This window comes from Ranitomeya variabilis, chromosome 5 (assembly GCF_051348905.1).
Source record: "Ranitomeya variabilis isolate aRanVar5 chromosome 5, aRanVar5.hap1, whole genome shotgun sequence".
Taxonomy (NCBI): Eukaryota; Metazoa; Chordata; class Amphibia; order Anura; family Dendrobatidae; genus Ranitomeya; species Ranitomeya variabilis.
Window position 1 is genome coordinate 22337812 of NC_135236.1, and position 24683 is coordinate 22362494.

The window sequence follows — 24683 nt, forward strand, 5'->3', positions numbered from 1 at the left end:
GCGTTTCGTATGACGTGTTTAGCGCCATTTTTGCAGCCAATGAAGGAGCGGTAGAGTGATGACATAGGTGTTAGGGGGCGTACACAACTACCGGCATTTTTTGCACGTGCATTACAGCGATGTGCAAAGTGTAAAATGAGTGTTCTGGGAGCGATGTGCAAAATCAGCGTTCTGGCGTTCAGGGGAGAGAGAGAGAGAGAGAGAGAATTTAAAAAAAAAAAATAATAATAATAATTTCTTCATTGGGTTTCGTGTTTCGGCCGATCCCCGAATTTGAACGGTGGTCGGCCGATTTCACTTGACTCGACTTTTAAGACAGTCGGGTTTCACAAAACCCGACTCGACCCTAAAAAACTAAAGGTCGCTCAACCCTAATGAAGAGTTGGTGAAAAATCTCCTCAAAACATATAAGGATCTTGGCTGTAACATGTCCTTCAAGATTAATTTCTTACATTGGAATTCAAACTTTTTCCAAAAATCTCCAGAGCAGTGACAAGTACGGTGAGATATTTCACCAATATACTGTATTATGGCTATGGAGATAAGATATTAAGGAAAATGGATTTCATCAATGCTGGCAGATTACTGCTGGACAAGTGTAAGAGATGATCCGATGCAGGAGAACAAGAGATGGAAAAAGCTGTCACTGAATGAGGAGCAAATTCTGTAATAGTTTGTAATGCACAATAGTGTTTAGGCAGGTTTTAGTTATTTGAATTGTTGCTGATTTTCCTCTAAATACAAATCAGAAAATTGGTATAACTAATTATTCTGCATCTTTATATTTCCAAAAATAATGATTTTCAAAATGTTGGAATTTGTATGCCTTAATTACATGAAGCAATAAAAGGAAAACAGTTTGATGTAATAGAAAGAAGAGAAAAAAACAATGTTCATTGTCAGATTTCAATTCGAGAGGTCACAATCATTTAGAATTGGCTGATTTCATGTATTTGTAGAACAGTGTTATCAGCTGTACTTGATGGGCCAGATAAAAAAGAGCAATACATTATCTCATTTGAAGGACAGAAGACATTTTTCTTTTAGCTTTTGAAATGCCTGCTTAATATCTCTGTTACTCAGACTGTATATCATAGGGTTGAGGAGCGGGGTTATAACCGTGTAGAACAGGGAGAGAGTTTTCTTTACATTTTGCTTATTTGGAAATAAATAGATACTGAGAAGTGACCCGTAATATAAAGACACCACAGCCAGGTGAGAGCTGCAGGTGGAGAAGGTCTTCTGCCGTCCGGTCACAGATGGGATCTTCAGTATGGTGATGATAATATAGGCATAAGAGACCACAATTACAATAAACGGAGACAATGCAAATGATGCAGCCAATATAATATTCTCTATTTTCATCAAGAAAGTGTCTGAGCAGGAAAGTTCAAGTATGGGATCTGAATCACAGAAGAAATGGTCAATGACGTTTAGTCCACAGAACCGGAAATAACTCATGGTTACTGAAAGTACCACTATAACGGCAGATATCATCAGCCAACATGAGAGAACGGCTTTTACACAAAATGTGAGAGTCATCACTGATGTGTAGTGTAGAGGATGACAGATGGCCTGATACCGGTCATAGGACATCACAGACAAGAGAAGACACTCTAATGCCTCAGAGTATGAAAAAAAGTAAAATTGTATCAAACAGCCAATAAAAGACACAGATCTTCCCTCATATAACACGATAGGCAACATGTTGGGTACGATGGTGGTACTCAGTAATATGTCCAAGGAAGACAGTTGTGTGAGGAAGAAGTACATGGGAGAGTGGAGCGATCGGCTGGAGGACACCACCAGAATGATGAGAAGGTTCCCACATACAGTCACACAGAAGATGATCAGAAGCAGGAGAAAGAAGAAAATCCTAAAGCCTCGTAAATTCTGAAATCCTAAGAGCACAATTTCAGTCACTGTGTTGGAATTGCTGGACTGCATCTTCAGAAGGATGAAATTTCTAGTGAACATAAAACAAAAAGTAATAGTGATGAGCGAGCATACTCGTTGTTCGGGTTTTCTAGAGTACGCTCGGGTGGTCTCCGAGTATTTATGACTTAATTACATGTGGGGGTTACCTGGTTGCTAGGGAATCCCCACATGTAATCAAGCTGTTTAGTAGCCGCAAATCATCCAGCTGCGGCAAGGAAAACAAAATCTCTGAGCAGTCATAAATACTCGGAGACCACCTGAGCATGCTTGAGGAAACCCAAGCAATGAGTACACTCGCTCATCACTAGTAAGTAATAAGACTTCTCTAAAGTTCTCTGGAAATAGTAATATTTGGACATCCATGACATCCATTCCTAGAATGAGGAGTTTAGGGCCTGAGAATGACGTCGCGGCTTGTGATTGGTCGCGTGGCGGTCACATGAGCGGCACGCGACCAATCAGAAGCCGTGACGTCATGGAAGGTCCTAAACGCGCTCATTTTAAGCAAAGCAGGCTGCCGGTTAACAGCGGTAAGATGCAGGGGCCTCCGGAGAGGTGAGTATATCCATTTTTATTATTTTAATTCTTTATTTTACACATTAATATGGTTCCGATACCGATTCCCGATACCACAAAAGTATCGGATCTCGGTATCGGAATTCCGATACTGCAAATATCGGCCGATACCCGATACTTGCAGTATCGGAATGCTCAACACTAATGATAGGATCTCTTTTGAGTTCTATTACAGAGTCCAGTCCATAATATAAAGGGAATCTATCAACCGGATTTTTGGGTGCAGAGTTATCAAGAGCTCATGATTATGGAGGACTACATGGCAACAGGTTTACTAGACCTCTAGTGATAATCTCCTGCTGACAAAACAATGATTTTATTATACCTACAGCAGACAGCCCCGTAAGTGGAACAAGGTCTCCACATTACGCTGCTCTCAGATTTGGTAGCAACAACATGATGACTATTCCTCCTTAATAAAAATAAATTAAAAGTTTATAAAAATAAAAGAGTGTATAGATTTTATTCTGCTTACCTTATGCAGACAAAAATGTTCTGCTGCTACAGAAAACAAAATAATAGAAATACTGTGTGGCAAAATAAATATAACATTGTTAAAACTACAAGTACAAATCATATAAATATAAAACAGGCATCTGAAAAAATACATAAAATGCAGCACATATTTGACAAAGGTCAATAAATAGTTTACAGGCTATAGTTGTTCAAAATCAGAAAAAAATTAGTGTCATGAAACAATTATTTTTTTCAACAACATGCGGAAAAAAAATATTTATCAAAGCTTTTGAAAACAGTAAGAAAATATTATTATTTTTTTTAATGAACATTCATTAATATTTGTGCAGGAAAGAAACACAATTCTATTATGTCTTTTAAAAGTGAAATTTAGATTAGCAAAAATCTCTTTATATTGAATAGGAAACGCAGCTGGCTATGGATTGAATGGAGATCCCGAACTGCCTGCGTAGGGCAGGAAAATAATGTATTCTTGTATGAGAGTAGACCAGACATAAGATCCTCTGATTTATAGAGGAAATATTACATTAATAGCACAACAAATCATCGGAGATTTCACTAATGGTCTCTGAAGAGAAAAGTCACATTGTTTTCTAACATTGGTTTTAAAGATTTATGAAACTAAATTAGAATTAGGAAAATGTTTCCAGATCTTAAGACTCTAGAACACAAAATCCATTAGAGGATCCCTCAAAATCCCCCAATTCCTCAAAATAATTGGAATCTTTACAATATATTAAATAATATTAATAAATAAGTTTAGTTAACAATAAACAGATTGGGCAAAATTCAGATTTAAATCTCTGTGCACTTTTTTCCAAGAAATTTGGATTTTTACCCCATTACTTACCAAATTAGCAATTTTCATTTTTTTTTTTAATGACAGATTGTTAATGATTTGGGTCCTAATGGACCAGAAACAGAATTGTGAAAATGTTTTCAAGTACGGATTTTTCTGAAAAGGGCGTCTCAATATTCAATTAAAAAGGCCAATGACATGATTTCCTATTTTGAAAACATTCATTTTACAAACACAACACAAAAAATTGGACCTAATTATAAAAATTATAAAATCTTAGTTGCTAGAAGCTAAAGATTAGGCGTCCCAAAAAAGGACATTGGTAGATAATGGGTTATATAAGTTATTCTCCACAAATATAATGTCCCTTATCACTCTCCGGGGTCTCATGAGATTACAGATAATATTAAATATAATATACTTCCATAAGATCTCATTTTTATGGCCCCTCTGCTTCTTCTTTTCGCATCTTCTGATCCCCGCTGCTCACACTGAAACCCATTCAAGGACGTGTAAGGTCAGGACAACACTATGTGATCACTTTAACTTGTTCGTGCATGTGCAGATCTTCCCGGGGCTTCACCAGAGTTGGATGTCATGGCTTAGGGTAGAGACAGACTGCCGTATCTCTCGTGCGAGAATCGCATTGTAGACCTCGCACTGGCTGTCGGCTCTCCTGACCTGAGCTTGACGGCTGCTTCGATATACAGGTCCTTCTCAAAAAATTAGCATATAGTGTTAAATTTCATTATTTACCATAATGTAATGATTACAATTAAACTTTCATATACTATAGATTCATTATCCACCAACTGAAATTTGTCAGGTCTTTTATTGTTTTAATACTGATGATTTTGGCATACAACTCCTGATAACCCAAAAAACCTGTCTCAATAAATTAGCATATTTCACCCGACCAATCAAATAAAAGTGTTTTTTAATACCAAACAAAAAAAACATCAAATAATAATGTTCAGTTATGCACTCAATACTTGGTCGGGAATCCTTTGGCAGAAATGACTGCTTCAATGCGGCGTGGCATGGAGGCAATCAGCCTGTGACACTGCTGAGATGTTATGGAGGCCCAGGATGCTTCAATAGCGGCCTTAAGCTCATCCAGAGTGTTGGGTCTTGCGTCTCTCAACTTTCTCTTCACAATATCCCACAGATTCTCTATGGGGTTCAGGTCAGGAGAGTTGGCAGGCCAATTGAGCACAGTAATACCATGGTCAGTAAACCATTTACCAGTGGTTTTGGCACTGTGAGCAGGTGCCAGGTCGTGCTGAAAGATGAAATCTTCATCTCCATAAAGCATTTCAGCCGATGGAAGCATGAAGTGCTCCAAAATCTCCTGATAGCTAGCTGCATTGACCCTGCCCTTGATGAAACACAGTGGACCAACACCAGCAGCTGACATGGCACCCCACACCATCACTGACTGTGGGTACTTGACACTGGACTTCAGGCATTTTGGCATTTCCTTCTCCCCAGTCTTCCTCCAGACTCTGGCACCTTGATTTCCGAATGACATGCAAAATTTGCTTTCATCAGAAAAAAGTACTTGGGACCACTTAGCAACAGTCCAGTGCTGCTTCTCTGTAGCCCAGGTCAGGCGCTTCTGCCGCTGTTTATGGTTCAAAAGTGGCTTTACCTGGGGAATGCGGCACCTGTAGCCCATTTCCTGCACACGCCTGTGCACGGTGGCTCTGGATGTTTCCACACCAGACTCAGTCCACTGCTTCCTCAGGTTCCGGTCACCTCTTCTCGTTGTACAGCGTTTTCTGCCACATTGTTTCCTTCCAACAGACTTACCATTGAGGTGCCTTGATACAGCACTCTGGGAACAGCCTATTTGTTGAGAAATTTCTTTCTGGGTCTTACCCTCTTGCTTGAGGGTGTCAATGATGGCCTTCTTGACATCTGTCAGGTCGCTAGTCTTACCCATGATGGGGGTTTTGAGTAATGAACCAGGCAGGGAGTTTTTAAAAGCCTCAGGTATCTTTTGCATGTGTTTAGAGTTAATTAGTTGATTCAGAAGATTAGGGTAATAGGTCATTTAGAGAACCTTTTCTTGATATGCTAATTTATTGAGACAGGTTTTTTGGGTTATCAGGAGTTGTAGGCCAAAATCATCAGTATTAAAACAATAAAAGACCTGACAAATTTCAGTTGGTGGATAATGAATCTATAGTATATGAAAGTTTAATTGTAATCATTACATTATGGTAAATAATGAAATTTAACACTATATGCTAATTTTTTGAGAAGGACCTGTACATCATACTGTCTCTCAGGCCAGGAGAGGTGCCGGCTGGTGCGCGCAGTTCAATGCGATTCCCATGCGAGTTATACGGCAGTCTGTCTCTGTATAACCCCTCTGCCCAGGGATTTCTACAAGAGCAGAGGGGTTCACAAGATGCAATGAAGACCAGAGAGGGGATGGCGATGAGAGGTTATGAGTGTAGTGAATATTAAAAGGTCAAAACTTTTGGTCGTCTTTTCTTTGGTGGCTTTTACTAAAAAAAGCATCCATTTTGCAATATCTGAACGGAAGTGAATGACTAAAAATTCCCATTTTGGTGAATGCAGATTTTTATAACATTTTAGTGAAATTTAATTCCATTTAAATGTATTTAATCATCTAATTAACACAATAACTAATTCACATGATCTGATCTTCATCACTTTAACCCCTTCACCACCTCCAGGCCATTTTCTACTTTTTTATTTTTGTTTTTTTGCTACCCTGCTTCCAAGAGCCATAACGTTTCGAGTTTTCCATCAATACGGCCATATGGGGGCTTGTTTTTTGTGAGATGAGTTGTATGTTTTACTGACCCCAATCATTCTACCACAAAATGTACAGGAAAACGGGAAAGAAATTCTAACTGCAGTGAAATTGCAAAAAAAGTGCAATTTCACAATTGTATTTTGGGGGGTTTATTTACTATATTTACTATAAAAACTGATGTGGCAATATGATTCTCCAAGTCAGTACAAGTACGCAGATACCAAAGAGGTTTTTTTTTTTTTTTATTAAACTGGTGAAGAAAAATTCAGAAACTTGCATGAAAAAATATATTTGCTTTTGTCCTCATTTTCCGAGGCCCATAATGTTTACATTTTTAGAGATATGTTGCTGTTTGAGTGCTTGACTTTTGTGAACCTAGTTGATTTTCTTATACCATTTGGGGGTAGATACAATGTTTTGTTTGCCTCTTATTACAAAATTAATTTAACTTTATAATTTATTTATTATTACTTTTCACTCTATTTAACCCCTTTCTGACCTCGGACGGGATAGTACGTCCAAGGTCGGATCCCCTGCTTTGATGTGGGCTCTGGCGGTGATCCCGCATCAAAGCCGGGACATGTGTATCAAAGCCGGGACATGTCCGCTGTTTTGAACAGCTGACATGTGCCCGTAATAGCGGCGGGTGAAATCGCGATTCACCCACTGCTATTAACTAGTTAAATGCCGCTGTCAAACACTGACAGCGGCATTTAACTACTGCTTCTGGCCATGCAGCCTGAAATGCATTAATCGCCGACCCCCGTCACATGATCGGGGTCAGCAATGCATCGGCATAGTAACCAGAGGTCTCCTTGAGACCTCTATAGTTACGGATGCCGGCCTGCTGTGAGCGTCACCCTGTGGTCGGCGCTCATAGCAAGCCTGTAATTAAGCTACATAGGAGCGATCTGATGATCGCTGCTATGTAGCAGAGGCGGTTGAGTTGTGCCAGCTTCTAGGCTCCCATGTAAGCTATTGAAGCATGGCAAAAGTAAAAAAAATGTGTAAAAAAATATAAAAGTTTAAACCACCCCCCTTTCACCCCATTTAAAATAAAACAATAAAAATAAAATAAAATATACACATATTTGGTATCGCCGCATTCAGAATTGCTCAATCTATGAATAAAAGAAAGGAGTAACCTGATCGATAAACGGCGTAGTGAGAAAAAAATTTGAAACGACAAAATTATGTTTTTTTGGTCGCTGACACATTGCACTTAAAAGCAATAACGGGCGATCAAAAGAACGTATCTGCACGGAAATAGTATCATTAAAAACACCAGCTCAGCACACAAAAAATAAGCCCTCACCCGACCCCAGATCACAAAAAATGGAAACGCTATGGGAATCGGAAAATAGCTCAATTTTTAATTTTTTTTTAACAAAGTTGGGAATTTTTTTTCACCACTTAAATGAAAAATAACCTAGAGATGTTTGGTGTCTATGAACTCGAGATGATGTGGAGAATCATAATGACAGGTTAGTTTTAGCATTCAGTCAACCTAGCAAAAAATCCAAACAAAAAACAAGCATGGGATTGCACTTGTTTTGCAATTTCACCGCTCTTGGAATTTTTTTCCCATTTTCTAGTACACGTCATGGTAAAACCAATGATGCCGTTCAAAAGTACAATACGTCCCGCAAAAATTAAGCCATCACATGGCCATATTGACGGAAAAATAAAAAGTTATCGCTCTGGGAAGGAGGGGAGCGAAAAACGAACACAAAAAAATGGAAAATCCCAAAGTCATGAAGGGGTTAAAAGTCCCTTTTGGGGACTTGAAGTTGTGATCTTGTGATCCCTTGTGACGTGCACAGCAGTTCACCAGCACCAGCCATCATTCACAGGAGGATCATAATGACAGGCATAGGGGCAATCAGCAGACCCCCTAATGTCTTTCATGTAATGGGTGTGCCTGTTGGAGGGAAGAATGATGCATTCCCAATGCATTTTAAGTCCCATTGTCAGGGATTGACAGTGGGATTTAACAAGCTAACAGCCACGGACACATCACTGCTGTACCCACGGCTCTTAGAGGCATAGAATGGCTTATTCAATCATCTGTCATGTGTGGGGAAGGATGCAGGCTCGGCGTGCAAGGTCATTTCAAAGGCAGGGACACAACCTATGGCTTACATGTGCATCATATGTTGTAAAGGGTTTGAAGATATTAGATTTAAATCTTTTCACTATCATATTCAGCAGTTTATTTTTTTACCACTATAGTATAGCGCGCCCCCAAAATTCTATTTTAATGATTGATCACAGATTGAAAACAATTTCAAATCTGTGCTCATGAAGACCCAGCAGTGAAGGTGATCATTGTCATCACTACCTGGTGCCTGTGAAGAAAATCGGTTAACGTGGACAACATCGGACCTACGTGGTAGCATTTTGGGTCAACGAGAAAGTGTGTATTGTTTTCTTTTCTGTCGTTTTATGTCTTCAAGGTATCCTTTTATGGACTACTTCCAATTAGTTTGATTACTTCACACCTGCATGGAATGTTTTAAAATAAATTGGTGAACAAGGGATAGTGTGAGGAAGTCTTTATTCAAATAAAAAATGTTTGTGTGTGTTTTCATTTTTTATTACCGGGTTAGTAATGGGGGTGTCTGATAGACGCCTTTTCATTACTAACCCCAGGAGTTGATAGAAGCTGTGATTTTTCACAACTCATGGCTGAAAAGAAACACCAACTAATATTACCCCGATTACTACTGCACCAGAGCAAGTGGGAAAAGCCAGGCAAAGTGCCAGAATTAGTACCTCTAACGTGATGAGCCAATTCTGGGGTGGCTACGGGCTTGTATTTTTAGGCTGTGAAAGGCCCAATAACCAAGGGACCATCCCAACCTGATATTATAAGCCTGCAGCTGTCTGTTTTACCTTGACTGGTTATAAAAAAATAAAACACCTGCATTAACGCACTTACAACACGTGATTTTTTAACTGCAGATTTACTGCAACTATTTCAAGTATATGGGGAAATTCTGCAGAGAAGACTGAGCATTCCTGCAATAGGAATTGGCATGTTGAAGCTCGGAAACACACACTGCACGTAATTTCTTTGAAAAAGAAACACAATGGGCATGGGATTTCTAGAAATTGCAACCATTGTGCTTGTACTGTACAATGCAGCATTTTTGACATTTTTGTGAAAATATGCTGCATCCAGAATACTCACACTGGTATATTGTATCCAATGTGAAAGCATCAGATGCAATATGCTAATGACCCTCGGTTCCTGCTCACATCAGACCAAGAGCCGAGTGTCATGTGTCTGTGCTCCGATTCTCTCGCACAGGGAAGATCGGAGCACAGCTGTGGAGGAGGCGGAGAAATGAACTTCTCCATCTCCTCCATTGCTGGGGTCCGCTTATAATGCACATCACTCAGATGATATCCTAGTGATGAGCGTTGTCTCACTTGCACCCATAGGCTTATATGGGTGCGAGTGAGCCGAGAGTTTTCCTCGGTCCGAGACAATCGCAGCATGCTGTGATTGTCTCGGACCAAGGAAAACGGCCAACGAAAAGTCAGCTGGTGGGAGCTGCCCCATAGCTGGACATTGGTCCGAGTGCAATGCAATTTTTTATCGCATTGCACTCAGCCGTTTAAAACGCCAGTGTGACACCGGCCTTAGACAGTAATCCTTGCCTATTTGCATCTAATCCAAAACTCTCTCTTTTACAAAAAGCTGGTAACAGCATTTTTACGAGAGAAAAGACAGTATGTAGCCCTGAATGGTGCCACAATGGTATACAATTACTTCAATAGTAATTACATCCTGCCTATATGCCTGCTCTAATCTAAGCTATCCTTCCTACATCAACTCTGCCGAGCATCCCATCATCGGGTTTTATATATGTCCCGATGTGGCAAGCCAGTTACAGTAATGCCAATAGACAACATGGCTGCAGCAATAAAGTGCATGGCAGGCAATCCCTGTGTGTTATTTGGCTGCCTAAAAGCTGCAATATATGAGGGACGGGGAACCAAGCATGATCTTGAGCACCCGCTATACTCAATCAAGCAACAAGGATGCATGAGCACCCAGATGGTTGATCGACAATTGAGCAGTGTCGAGCCCGCTCGCTCTTCACTAGTTCACTGGTAAAAATGAAAAAACTATTGCTCTCCTAATATACACTGTGTTCCAAATTATTATGCAAATAATATTTCCTCCTATTTTCTGTAAATTACCTATCTGGATTGCAGTCATTGTTATTTTCCAGCCATCTACTATTCTAGTATAATTGCAATGTTTTGGAACAAACTGCCTATGAAAACAGTATCTTTAAAAAAAAAAAAAACACTCAAAATGCATGTGCCAAATTATTATGCACAGCAGAGTTTTTTTTATTTGGAACAAACAAATGGTCAATTGTGAAGTTATAAGCATTATCAGCAAAATGAAATCAAACAGTTTTTAAGTGAAAACTTTATTCTAGGTGATGTTACATTTGCACATAGGACCCCTTGTTGGAAAGAAGCTTCTGAACTCTCTCGTCCATTGAATTGGTCAGTTTTTGGATGGTTTCTGCTTCAATTGTTTTGCATGTGGACAGAATCCCCTCCCAGAGCTGTTGCTTAGATGTGAACTGCCTCCCGCCATCATAGACACTCCTTTTGATGATGCTCCAGAGGTTCTCAATGGGGTTGAGGTCAGGGGAAGATGGTGGCCACACCATAAGTTTGTCCTCTTTTATGTCCATAGCAGCCAGAGATGCAGATGTGTTTTTTGCAACATGAGACGGTGCATTATTTTGCATGAAAATGATCTTGCTGCGGAAAGCACGGTTCTTCCTCTTGAACCATGGAAGGAAGTGTTTTTAGAAACTCCACATAGATTATGGAGTTCATCTTTACCCCTTCAGGGATCATAAAGGGGCCGACAATCTCTCTCCCCATGATTCCAGCCCAAAACATTACTCCACCTCCTCCTTGTTGGTGCCTTAGCCGTGTTTTTATGGGGTGTCCATCAACCAGCCATCCTCCACTCCATCCATCTGGACCATCGAGCGTTGCACGGCACTCATCGGTGAACAAAACAGTTTGGAAGTCGGTCTTCGTGTATCGTTTGGCCCACTGGAGCCGTTTCTGCTTGTGTGCAGTGGATAGAGGTGGTCGACAGGACGGCTTACACATCTCTGAAGGACCCTGAATCTTGTTGTTCTGGGGACGTTAGAGGCACCAGCAGCTTCAAAAACTTGTCTGCTGCTATGACAAGGCATTTTTGCAGCTGCTCTTTTAACCTTATGCAATTGCCTGTTGGAAAGAGTCCTCAATTTTTCCTTATCAGCACGCACACGGGTGTGCTGGGAATTGGCTACATACTTCTTGATTGTGCCATGATCACGATGAAGTGTCTTGGCAATGTTGATTGTAGTCATGCCTTGACCTAAATACTCCACAATTTGTTGCTTCTCAGCAGCCGACACATCCTTTTTCTTTCCCATTTTGGCAAAAAAATGTAGGCTGCTTAATAATGTGGAACAGCCTCGTTAAGTAGTCTTGCCTTTATTTGGACACACCTGCCAAACTAATGTGCACAGGTATCTGCAATTGCTTTCAGTGATATAAAGAGCCCTGACACACATCACCATCAATGAGTTTAATGACAAACAAAAAAATTCTAACCTTATCACTCCTAAACTCTTTGGGCATAATAATTTGGAACACAGTGTAAGGTTGAAAAATAATACCTAAAAGCGGATGTTGTTTCTATAGTTATGGCATTCCTCCTAAGAGAAAATCAACAAGCTAAATGATAAGGGATAATGGGGTGCCAGGAAACTACCATGGACAAGTTGGGGGTTCAGTACAATGAAATTGCATTATATAAAAGAATGTGTACACAAAAACCAATGATTAAAGTATACAAACTTTATTAACGTGAGAAAAGTCTAAAAAGTGTCTAAAAAGTGATAAACTGCAAAATGGCATTACACACCCACAGAAAAGCTACATTGAGGCTGTACGGTAAAATGTTGGCAACCACGAAATTGTTCCAGAAAGAGAAGTATTGCTCCCAGACAATTATTGCAATTATATGTGTTAGGGGTCGAGTTCTCGTCTCTGCACAGGGGGAATCTCGGTCCATCTCCGCTGCGGTGTCCCATTCTTCTCCTGCCGCAGTGGAGCCTGCTCAGCAGAGACATCGGTCCCAGTGTCTTGCTCAGTCCCACTCTGTACACAGAGTTACTGCTGCTTTTCCTGCTTCTGCCATTGAAGTCAGTGCTGGGCAGCGGCAAGCAGATGCTTCTGGGACTAAGTCCTGCTCTTCTCGTTCTGAGCATGCCCTGAGTAAGATCTCTCCGTGGAGATCGAGGGTCACATGGTCAGATACTGCAGCTAAGACAATTGGTCCTTTCAGGAAGGTCCTGTAGGTGCTAGCACGAAGTCCTGCATGGCACACACTGAGCATGCCCAGGGCAAGATCTCTCAGTGGAGATTTAGGGTCACATGCTCAGGTATGGCAGCCTCTCATTGGTCCTTCTAGGAAGGTCTTTAACTTGCTGCAGCTATATAAAGCTCGCATGGCCGCACGACCATGCGCTAGTATTGCTTTCATTTATGTACTTTGTGCCAGTGTGGTCTTGTATGAGTGTGTTCAGGGACCCAGCTGAAATAAGCCCCTAGAATGCTGGCACCTCCGGCGAGGAGTTTCGTGTGCGTGCAAGACCACTGACTGCTCTTGTTTAGACAGTTAGCCTGTGCCTCTGTGGAGTCTAACAGGGCGCAGTGCTTTGAGTTCACGGCTGCTCTGTGAAGTAACAGAGTTAGCTAACACTGCCATTAGTTCTGCTATTTACTAGCAGCAGGTTCTCCTGCACGGTGGACCTTGGGCAGCAAACGCATCTATCCTAATAAAATATATACTTTCATTAGGTGCGTTCCGCTACCCTTAACAACATGTTTTGTTATACACATGTTTATTTCCTTTATGCACATTGGAACAGCATGAAATGATGAGGAAAAAAGACAAATTGGATACAATTGAACACAAAGACCTAAAAATGAGGTCAGATTGCACTTGGACTGAAAATACGGTCACCTGCAAGCGCCCTTTATATTCATATAAAGAATTTGAGAAGTGAAATTCTGTTGGCATATTCGCTTTAAAATTCTAGAATTGTTTTAAGAAAATAGTTGTTCACATATCAAAACTACAAATTTGGGGCTAAACATATTCCAATTATTTCAACAGTAGATGTCAAGAAAGCCATGCTCAGCAGAGAGTCCAATTTATAAGGAAATAGATTTTACAAAATGTAAAAATGGTTGAATAATAAAAAAAGCAAAAAACAAACTACAAATGATACAAGACAGTCATCCACTTCATTGCACCTGTCTAAAACAAAGAGCTAGGTTCAGTTTGTTCCATAGTCCCACAGTTAGATGCCATTTGTTAATTCATTGTCGATTTAGAGAGCAGATAAAAGTCAGCTGCAGATTTACACGTTGGTCATGGATTTTACGTCAAGTGACAAATTGATGGATTATGTTACATGCTGCTTTCTTAATATCTTTATTTCTGAAACTATATATTATAGGGTTAATCATAGGAGTAAATACAGTATACAGCAAGGATAGGACTTTACTAATGGTCATTGTTTGATTCTTTGTTGGGACAACATAGACACTGAATATTGTCCAGTAGAATATGGAGACCACAGTGAGGTGGGAGCTGCAGGTGGAGAAGGCTTTCTGTCTGCTAGTATTGGATGGGATCCTTAGAATAACAAGAACAATATTAGTATAAGAAAAGATGATTATTGAGGTTGGTATAAAGATGGCGGGTACGCTTAGTACAAAGCTCTCTATTTGTACCATGAAGGTGTCGGAACTGGCAATTTCTAACAAAGCAAGAATATCACAGAAAAAATGGTCAATGATATTTGATCCACAAAATGAAAGAATAGATATTGAAATTGTGTCAAGTAATGTAATAGCAAAGCCAAGTAACCAAGAAATAATTGTTAATTTCATACAATATGCACTTGTCATAATAGAGGTGTACCGAAGAGGGTTACAAATGGCCACGTATCTGTCATAGGACATCACAGTGAGAAGAAAACATTCAGATGCTTCCATAGCTCCGAAACAACAAAACTGAGTGATGCAACCAGCAAAAGAAATGGTGGCCCCTTCATTTAGTAGAACGTGAAGCATGTTGGGGACAATATTTGTGGTCAACAAGAGGTCACTGATGGACAGTTGTGAGATGAAGAAGTACATTGGAGTGTGGAGGTTCTTGCTGGTGGACACCAAGGTGATGATCAGGAGGTTCCCACAGATTGTCCCACAGTAAACCACCAGAAGAAGACAGAACAAGGAAATTCTGAAGCATTGACTGCCTTGGAAGCCTAAGAGAAAAAACTCTTTGACCACAGTCAAGTTATTCTCCTAGAATAAAAAGAAAATGATCAGCAATAAGATTTCATCAACTAGAAACAAATTATAATTAAGGCAGCGCTTAATATTTTACAATTTTTGCATGACTTCTTTACAATAACTGCACACAAAAAAATGTATTCATCTTTTGACAGCCATAAACATTGCAGTTTTTATCCTATATGATGAGTTCATTTTTTTCATGAAAATTTGAGAAAAACTAATCTGATGAGATTCCAATTTTGCTTATTGCACAAATTTTGTTGGAGAAAATCAGTTTGCATCATTTCATGCAATTCAAGTGTTTCTTAATAATGTCTGTGGTCTTTATAGAAATCAAGCGTAACTAATATAAAGTGAAAAAAATATTCACCTCACCGCTCACCAGCATCTCTGCCACAGCTTATCGTCTGGTACTTGCACGTCTTCTCACATTGGATTCCATGATCTTCACTTGGTACCGAGTTTCCGGCAGTGAGTATGTCTCACATGTCACAATGTCTTAATGTCAACACATGTTGTGATGACACAATATTACAAAGTGCTTCCCCCTAAGGTGCTGACGAGGCATTAAGCAATGTGTGTCCTGAATATTTTTTTTGTGTGTTGTCAAGAGGTCTAATAATGAGAGTGGAGATTGTGGATTGTGGAACAAGAAGAAGTTTGTCCTGAAGAAGAAGTATGTGAGCTCCAAAATGTGTTGAAACTGTAACTGAACTTGAATTTCTCCTGGTTCATCCATGATGTCCGCCTCTCATTATTGGACTTTTTGGCAGTGAAGAAATAAACCATTTTCCTTGTTTATTTATTCTGGACCATTTTGCAGGTCTGTAACAGCCAACACCATTCACTATCATGTTGTTGTGGTCACACAACTTTTCGAGGTGAGCAAATTCCCTTCTACTGATTCCTTTTGCTATTGGGATAAAACCCTATCGCGCTATTGCTTTTTCCAAATGATGTCATCATGTCACAATGCATGTCACGACATCTGGGCACAACTCAATTGCAGGAGCCATGAACCAAGGTAAGATTGTCAAAAGAAATGGGAGGAGACACAGATTAACAGAAAGAGGGCTGTCTTGGCAGGACAGATAATACTGTGAAGTATTTTTGTTAACCATTTTGCTTATTACATTCATCTATATGGACGCAACCTGACTGACACTTTGCTGAGTTCGCAAGAAGTGAATCACAAAAAAAATTTGAATGGTAGAAAATTAAATGTTTTGCAAAATTTGAGGCCAACTACAAAGATGACTAACAGATTGGCTCATCTATAGATTCCATGGTTGTTAAAGACCTAATACATAACGCAATAGTGCTGGAGGTGATCAGGAGATCCCTTATTGTAATTAAAAAATATTCAACACAGATTTGTGAGTTTATAAAATATATATAAAATTTCCCCAAATTGTTAGTAAAGAAAAACTATAACTTCTCTATAAAATAGCAAGCCCTCATACAGCTATATTAAGGGAAACACAAGATATTTTGGCTTTTGAAATTTGTTAAACAAAAACAAATTTTGTTGTAAATCAAGAGTTTTATAATTGTTCAAATAACAATTTTTTTCACTAAAAATATACCTAAATTACACAATATTTTACGTGAGACCCAAAATGATAAACAGTACAACTCATCTTCCTGAAAAACAAGACTTTATAGGTGAACACAAAGAAAATGGCTCTTGGATTGTGATACATACTGTATAACGATTTTAGGATGGTCACTGGGGGGTTAAATCAACTAAACTAAACACATAAGGAGGAAATACGCAGATATAAAGGACCAAATTGACGACTTGAATGTATCCAAAAGCTCACTAAGCGCCAAAGTACATACAATTTGTAAAGTTACCATAAGATAATTTAGGAAGACCAGCAAAAGATGTTTCAGGAAGAAATGGTTAATTGGTAGGAAATAGTAGTAGGATTAAGGAGCAATTGATGATGGATTCATGTGCGGAACACATTGACCAAATGATACTTGGACCAGATAACGTTTGTACGACGGACACCCCAATTACCCTAAAAATATAAGATGTCCATGCTGGAGACAGCACTATTCCATTATTATGAAATATACACGACTGAAAAATATGGTCGAGCCGGACTTCATCACGGGGAAAAAAAATCACTTTAAGCTTTTCTCCTTCTTTTAAGAACCAAAACTTGTTTTGTTTGCTTTTCCATTAACGTGGTCAAATAAATAAGCACAATCTTCCATTTTGAGTTTTAGTTTTCAGTGACATCATTCACTTCATCAGATGATATTCTAAAAATGATGAAAAATAAAGTCCAAGTGGAATGAAATAAAAGTACAGCAATCCCACTATGATTTGTTTGGTTTGGACTCCAGAGTTCATATCGAGGTAAAACTTACGTCTTCAGTGGATATCAAACTTGTGCTTGTTAATTCTAACTTTTATATATATTTTTTAATATTTTTAAAAACATACCTCATTATGTTCTGTCCATCTAGGGGACGTGAACATGCGATTGTATGACTGCTTGCATTATAGTCTCAAATATTTTTTGCATTGCACTATTGAACATAAATGAACGAGGGAACAAAAGACACCAGAAATGTTATATGCATCAACATTGTCAATAATTAGTGGTGTCGGTATGGAAAGGGAATGGGGAAACCACTCAGATTAGCAAAAGAAACCAAAGGGAGAAGGAAACAGAGGCAAGGTCAGATGGATGGATAACAGGACAATAAAGAATTGGATGTAAATACAATGCCTTTATTAACTAGTACAAGGTGACAAAGAAGGCACTCACAATCGGTAAAAGTATATATTTATGAAAATACTCAGGAAGGTAAAAACACAGCCGCAGGTAATAGAGACAAATATATCGTGCCTCTGGATGTATCTATAAAGTGCAATGTGATAGCAGCAAAAAAAAAAAAAAAAAAAAAAAAATAAAAAAATATATATATATATATATATATATATATATATATGTGGCAATGGGTAAACAATTGAGCAATGCTGCAACAGGTGAAAGTAAAGTAACACCATTTTAATAACTGAACCTTTCAAGGTGCGCAAAACCACATTCAAGAAGTTTATTAACCCTTCAGGTGCTTCACAGGAATTTTTGAAATGTGGAAAAAAAATTAACTTTTTTTACAAAAAATTTACATCTGATCCAAATTGTTTTTTATTTTGACAAGGGAAACAAGAAAAAATTGGCCACAACATTTGTCGCGTAATTTCTCCTGTGCATGCCAATACCCCAATATGAGGTCAAAAATGTCTGTTTGGGTGCAAGGCAGAGCTCGGAAGGGAAGAAGCGCCATTTGACTTTCTGAATGCAAAATTTGTTGGAACAATTGGTGGATGCCATGTCGTGTTTGCAGAGCCACTGATGTGCCTAAACAGTGAAAAACCCTTGCATATAACCACATTTTGGAAACTAGACCCCTCAAGGAACTGATCTACATGTGTGGTGAGCACATTGAACCCTCAGGTGCTTCACAGAAGTTTAGAATGTTGAGCAATAAAAATAAAACAATAACATTTTCCCCACAAAGATGTATTTACCCCAAAATATTGCATTTTCATAAAGGGTAGCAGGAGAAATTGCACCATACAATTTGTTGTGCAATTTCTCCTGAGTACACTGATGCCCCATATGTGGGAGAATACTACTTTTGAGGCACAGCACAAAGCTCAGAATGGAAGAGGCGCCATATTGGAGTTCAGATTTTGCTGAGGGTGCCATGTCACATTGGCAAAGCCCCTGAGGTGCCAGAACAACATAAACCCCTATATGTGAACTGATTTTACAAACTACACTCCCCAATGAATTCATCCAGGGGTGCAGTGGTCATATTCACACCACATGTGCCTCACAGAGTTTTATACCACTGAGCAATGAAAAAAGAATAAATTACATTTTTACCACTAAAATGTTGTATTAGCCCCAAGTTTTTAATATTTCTAAGGTCTAATAGGATTTGTTTTTACAACAAACTGAGATCCATTTTCTCCTGAGTGCACCAATACCCTACATGTAACTGGGAAATATTTTTCAGGCACAGTGCAAAGCTCAGAAGTCAAGGAGAGCCCAATTTTACTGTTATGGTTTGCAGGTGCCATTACCCACTGGGAGAGCCCATGAGGTGTCAAAACAGCAGGGCCCCCCATAAGTGACCCCCATTTTAACCCCTTCATGACCCAGCCTATTTTGGCCTTAATGACCTTGCCGTTTTTTGAAATTCTGACCAGTGTCCCTTTATGAGGTAATAACTCAGGAACGCTTCAACGGATCCTAGCGATTCTGAGATTGTTTTTTCGTGACATATTGGGCTTCATGTTAGTGGTAAATTTAGGTCGATAATTTCTGAGTTTATTTGTGAAAAAAACGGAAATTTGGCAAAAAATTTGAAAATTTCGCAATTTTCACATTTTGAATTTTTATTCTGTTAAACCAGAGAGTTATGTGACACAAAATAGTTAATAAATAACGTTTCCCACATGTCTACTTTACATCAGCACAATTTTGGAAACAATTTTTTTTTTTGCTAGGAAGTTATAAGGGTTAAAATTTGACCAGTGATTTCTCATTTTTACAACAAAATTTACAAAACTATTTTTTTTAGGGACCACCTCACATTTGAAGTCATTTTGAGGGTTCTATATGGCTGAAAATACCCAAAAGTGACACCATTCTAAAAACTGCACCCCTCAAGGTGCTCAAAACCACATTCAAGAAGTTTATTAACCCTTCAGGTGTTTCACAGCAGCAGAAGCAACATGGAAGTAAAAAATGAACATTTAACTTTTTAGTCACAAAAATGATCTTTTAGCAACAATTTTTTTATTTTCCCAGCGGTAAAAGGAGAAACTGGACCACGAACGTTGTTGTCCAATTTGTCCTGAGTACGCTGATACCTCATATGTGGGGGTAAACCACTGTTTGGGCGCACGGCAGGGCTTGGAAGGGAAGGAGCGCCATTTGACTTTTTGAATGAAAAATTGGCTCCAATCTTTAGCGGACACCATGTCATGTTTGGAGAGCCCCCGTGTGCCTAAACATTGGAGCTCCCCCACAAGTGACCCCATTTTGGAAACTAGACCCCCCAAGGAACTTATCTAGAAGCATAGTGAGCACTTTAAACCCCCAGGTGCTTCACAAATTGATCCGTAAAAATGAAAAAGTACTTTTTTTTCACAAAAAAATTATTTTAGCCTCAATTTTTTCATTTTCACATGGGCAACAGGATAAAATGGATCCTAAATTTTGTTGGGCAATTTCTCCTGAGTACACAAATACCTCACATGTGGGGGTAAACCACTGTTTGGGCACATGGTAAGGCTCGGAAGGGAAGGAGCGCCATTTGACTTTTTGAATGAAAAATTATCTCCATCGTTAGCGGACACCATGTCGCGTTTGGAAAGCCCCTGTGTGCCTAAACATTGGAGCTCCTCCACAAGTGACCCCATTTTGGAAACTAGACCCCCCAAGGAACTCATCTAGAGGCATAGTGAGCACTTTAAACCCCCAGGTGCTTCACAAATTGATCCGCAAAAATGAAAAAGTACTTTTTTTTCACACAAAATTTCTTTTAGCCTCAATTCTTTCATTTTCACATGGGCAACAGGATAAAATGGATCCTAAAATTTGTTGGGCAATTTCTCCTGAGTATGCCGATACCTCATATGTGGGGGTAAACCACTGTTTGGGTGCATGGCAAGGCTCGGAAGGGGAGGCGTGCCATTTGACTTTTTGAATGGAAAATTAGCTCCAATCGTTAGCGGACACCATGTCGCGTTTGGAGAGCCCCTGTGTGCCTAAACATTGGAGCTCCCCTACAAGTGACCCCATTTTGGAAACTAGACCCCCCAAGGAACTTATCTAGATGCATAGTGAGCACTTAGAACCCCCAGGTGCTTCACAGAAGTTTATAACGCAGAGCCGTGAAAATAAAAAAATAATTTTTCTTTCCTCAAAAATGATTTTTAGCCCAGAATTTTTTATTTTCCCAAGGGTAATAGGAGAAATTGGACCCCAAATTTTGTTGTCCAGTTTGTCCTGAGTACGGTGATACCCCATATGTGGGGGTAAACCACTGTTTGGGCGCACGGCAGGGCTCGGAAGGGAAGGCACGCCATTTGGCTTTTTGAATGGAAAATTAGCTCCAATCATTAGCGGACACCATGTCGCGTTTGGAGAGCCCCTGTGTGCCTAAACATTGGAGCTCCCGCACAAGTGACCCCATTTTGGAAACTAGACCTCCCAAGGAACTAATCTAGATGTGTGGTGAGCACTTTGAACCCCCAAGTGCTTCACAGAAGTTTATAACGCAGAGCCGTGAAAATAAAAAATGTGTTTCCTTTCCTCAAAAATATTTTTTAGCCCAGAATTTTTTTATTTTTGCAAGAGTAACAGGAGAAATTGGACCCCAAAAGTTGTTGACCAGTTTCTCCTGAGTACGCTGATACCCCATATGTGGGGGTAAACCACTGTTTTGGCACACGTCGGGGTTCGGAAGGGAAGTAGTGACGTTTTGAAATGCAGACTTTGATGGAATGCTCTGCGGGCATCAGGTTGCGTTTGCAGAGCCCCTGATGTGCCTAAACAGTAGGAACTCCCCACAAGTGACTCCATTTTGGAAACTAGACCCCCAAGGGAACTTATCTAGATGTGTGGTGAGCACTTTGAACCCCCAAATGCTTCACAGAAGTTTATAACGCAGAGCCGTGAAAATAATAAATGTGTTTCCTTTCCTCAAAAATATTTTTTTAGCCCAGAATTTTTTATTTTTGCAAGACTAACAGGAGAAATTGGACCCCAAAAGTTGTTGTCCAGTTTCTCCTGAGTACGCTGATACCCCATATGTGGGGGTAAACCACTGTTTGGGCACATGCCGGGGCTCGGAAGGGAAGTAGTGACGTTTTGGAATGCAGACTTTGATGGAATGGTCTGCGGGCATCATGTTACGTTTGCAGAGCCCCTGATATGCCTAAACAGTAGAAACCCCCCACAAGTGACCCCATTTTGGAAACTAGACGCCCCAAGGAACTTATCTAGATGTGTGGTGAGCACGTTCAACCCCCAAGTGCTTCACAGAAGTTTACAACGCAGAGCCGTGAAAATAAAAAATCATTTTTCTTTCCTCAAAAAAGATGTTTTAGCAAGCAATTTTTTATTTTCACAAGGGTAACAGGAGAATTTGGACCCCAATATTTGTTGCCCAGTTTGTTGTGAGTATGCTGATACCCCATATGTGGGGGTAAACCACTGTTTGGGCGCACGTCAGGGCTCGGAAGGGAAGTAGTGACATTTGAAATGCAGACTTTGATGGAATGGTCTGCGGGCGTCACATTGCATTTGCAGAGCCCCTGATGTGCCTAAACAGTAGAAACACCCCACAAGTGACCCCATTTTGGAAACTAGACCCCCGAAGGAACTTATCTAGATGTGTGGTGAGCACGTTCAACCCCCAAGTGCTTCACAGAAGTTTACAACGCAGAGCCGTGAAAATAAAAAATCATTTTTCTTTCCTCAAAAAAGATGTTTTAGCAAGCAATTTTTTATTTTCACAAGGGTAACAGGAGAATTTGGACCCCAATATTTGTTGCCCAGTTTGTTGTGAGTATGCTGATACCCCATATGTGGGGGTAAACCACTGTTTGGGCGCACGTCAGGGCTCGGAAGGGAAGTAGTGACATTTGAAATGCAGACTTTGATGGAATGGTCTGCGGGCGTCACATTGCATTTGCAGAGCCCCTGATGTGCCTAAACAGTAGAAACACCCCACAAGTGACCCCATTTTGGAAACTAGACCCCCGAAGGAACTTATCTAGATGTGTGGTGAGCACTTTCAACCCCCAAGTGCTTCACAGAAGTTTATAACGCAGAGCCGTGAAAATAAAAAATAATTGTTCTTTCCTCAAAAATTATGTTTTAGCAAGTAATTTTTTATTTTTGCAAGGGTAACAGGAGAAATTGGACCCCAACAGTTGTTGCCCAGTTTGTCCTGAGTACGCTGGTACCCCAAATGTGGGGGTAAACCACTGTTTGGGCGCACGTCGGGGCTTGGAAGGGAGGGAGCACCATTTGACTTTTTGAATGCAAGATTGGCTGGAATCAATGGTGGCGCCATGTTGCGTTTGGAGACCCCTGATGTGCCTAAACAGTGGAAACCCCTCAATTCTAACTTCAACACTAACCCCAACACACCCCTAATCCTAATCCCAACTGTAGCCATAACCCTAATCACAAACCTAACCCCAACACACCCCTAACCACAACCCTAACCGCAACACACCCGTAACCCTAATTCCAACCCTAATCCTAACCCTAATCCCAACCGTAGCCCTAATCCCAACCCTAACCACAACTGTAACCCCAACACACCCCTAACCCTATCCGTAACCCTAACCACAAGCCTAATCTTAACCCTATTTCAAACCCTAGCCCTAATTCCAACCCTAACTCTAATTCCAACCCTAACCCTAAGGCTATGTGCCCACGTTGCGAATTCGTGTGAGATTTTTCCGCACGATTTTTGAAAAATCTGCAGGTAAAAGGCACTGCGTTTTACCTGCGGATTTACAGCAGATTTCCAGTGTTTTTTTGTGCGGATTTCACCTGCGGATTCCTATTGAGGAACAGGTGTAAAACGTTGCGGAATCCGCACAAAGAATTGACATGCTGCGGAAAATACAACGCAGCGTTTCTGCACGGAATTTTCCGCACCATGGGCACAGCGGATTTGGTTTTCCTTAGGTGTACATGGTACTGTAAACCTGATGGAAAACTGCTTCGAATTCGCAGCGGCCAATCCGCTGCGGATCCGCGGCCAATCCGCTGCGGATCCGCGGCCAATCCGCTGCGGATCCGCGGCCAATCCGCTGCGGATCCGCTGCGAATCCGCTGCGGATCCGCTGCCAATCTGCTGCGGATCCGCTGCCGATCCGCGGCCCATCCGCTGCGGATCCGCTGCCAATCCGCTGCGGATCCGCTGCGGATCCGCTGCCGATCCGCTGCGGATCCGCTGCCGATCCGCTGCGGATCCGCGGCCGATCCGCTGCGGATCCGCTGCCGATCCGCTGCGGATCCGCGGCCGATCCGCTGCGGATCCGCTGCCTATCCGCTGCCGATCCGCTGCGGATCCGCGGCCGATCCGCTGCGGATCCGCTGCCAATCCGCTGCGGATCCGCTGCCGATCCGCAGCCCATCCGCTGCGGATCCGCTGCCAATCCGCTGCGGATCCGCTGCCAATCCGCTGCGGATCCGCGGCCGATCCGCTGCGGATCCGCGTCCGATCCGCGTCCGATCCGCTGCCGATCCGCTGCGGATCCGCGGCCGATCCGCTGCGGATCCACGGCCGATCCGCTCTGTGTGCACATGCCATAACCCTACCCCTAATTACCCTACCCGTAACCCTAACCCTACCCCTAACCCTACCCCTAGTTCTAACCCTAGTTCTAATCCTAACCCTAGAGGAAAAAAAAAAAAAAAAAAAATTCTTTATTTTATTATTGTCCCTATGGGGGTGATAAAGGGGGGGGGTTATTTATTATTTTTTTATTTTGATCGCTGTGATAGAACCTACCACAGCGATCAAAATGTACCTGTAAGGAATCTGCCGACTGGCAGATTCGGCGGGCGCACTGAGCATGCGCCCGCCATTTTCCAACATGGCGGCGCCCAGCGAGGAGACGGACGGACA

General features: G+C 40.8%; 2 protein-coding genes across 2 annotated transcripts; both read right to left on the reverse strand.

Annotated features, from left to right (window-relative positions):
* Positions 1–1014: 1014 nt before the first annotated feature.
* LOC143774713 (olfactory receptor 11L1-like) lies at positions 1015–1947 on the reverse strand. Its single transcript, XM_077262478.1, has one exon. The coding sequence runs from the start codon at positions 1945–1947 to the stop codon at positions 1015–1017; it is 933 nt and encodes a 310-aa protein (XP_077118593.1).
* Positions 1948–14072: 12125 nt separating this feature from the next.
* On the reverse strand, positions 14073–17484 carry LOC143774714 (olfactory receptor 1500-like). Its single transcript, XM_077262479.1, has 2 exons — positions 17449–17484; positions 14073–14999 (listed from the first exon to the last, which is right to left on the reverse strand). Exons 1-2 carry the CDS (start codon positions 17482–17484, stop codon positions 14073–14075), a joined length of 963 nt encoding a protein of 320 aa, XP_077118594.1.
* Positions 17485–24683: the final 7199 nt, after the last annotated feature.

Coding starts and splice junctions, on each gene's coding strand:
- LOC143774713 (XM_077262478.1), bottom strand. CDS start 1,947: ATGCAGTCCAGCAATTCCAACACAGTGACTGAAATTGTGCTCTTAGGA.
- LOC143774714 (XM_077262479.1), bottom strand. CDS start 17,484: ATGTTCACGTCCCCTAGATGGACAGAACATAATGAG. Junction 15,000..17,448: donor GATGGACAGAACATAATGAG/GTATGTTTTTAA, acceptor TTTTTATTCTAG/GAGAATAACTTGACTGTGGT.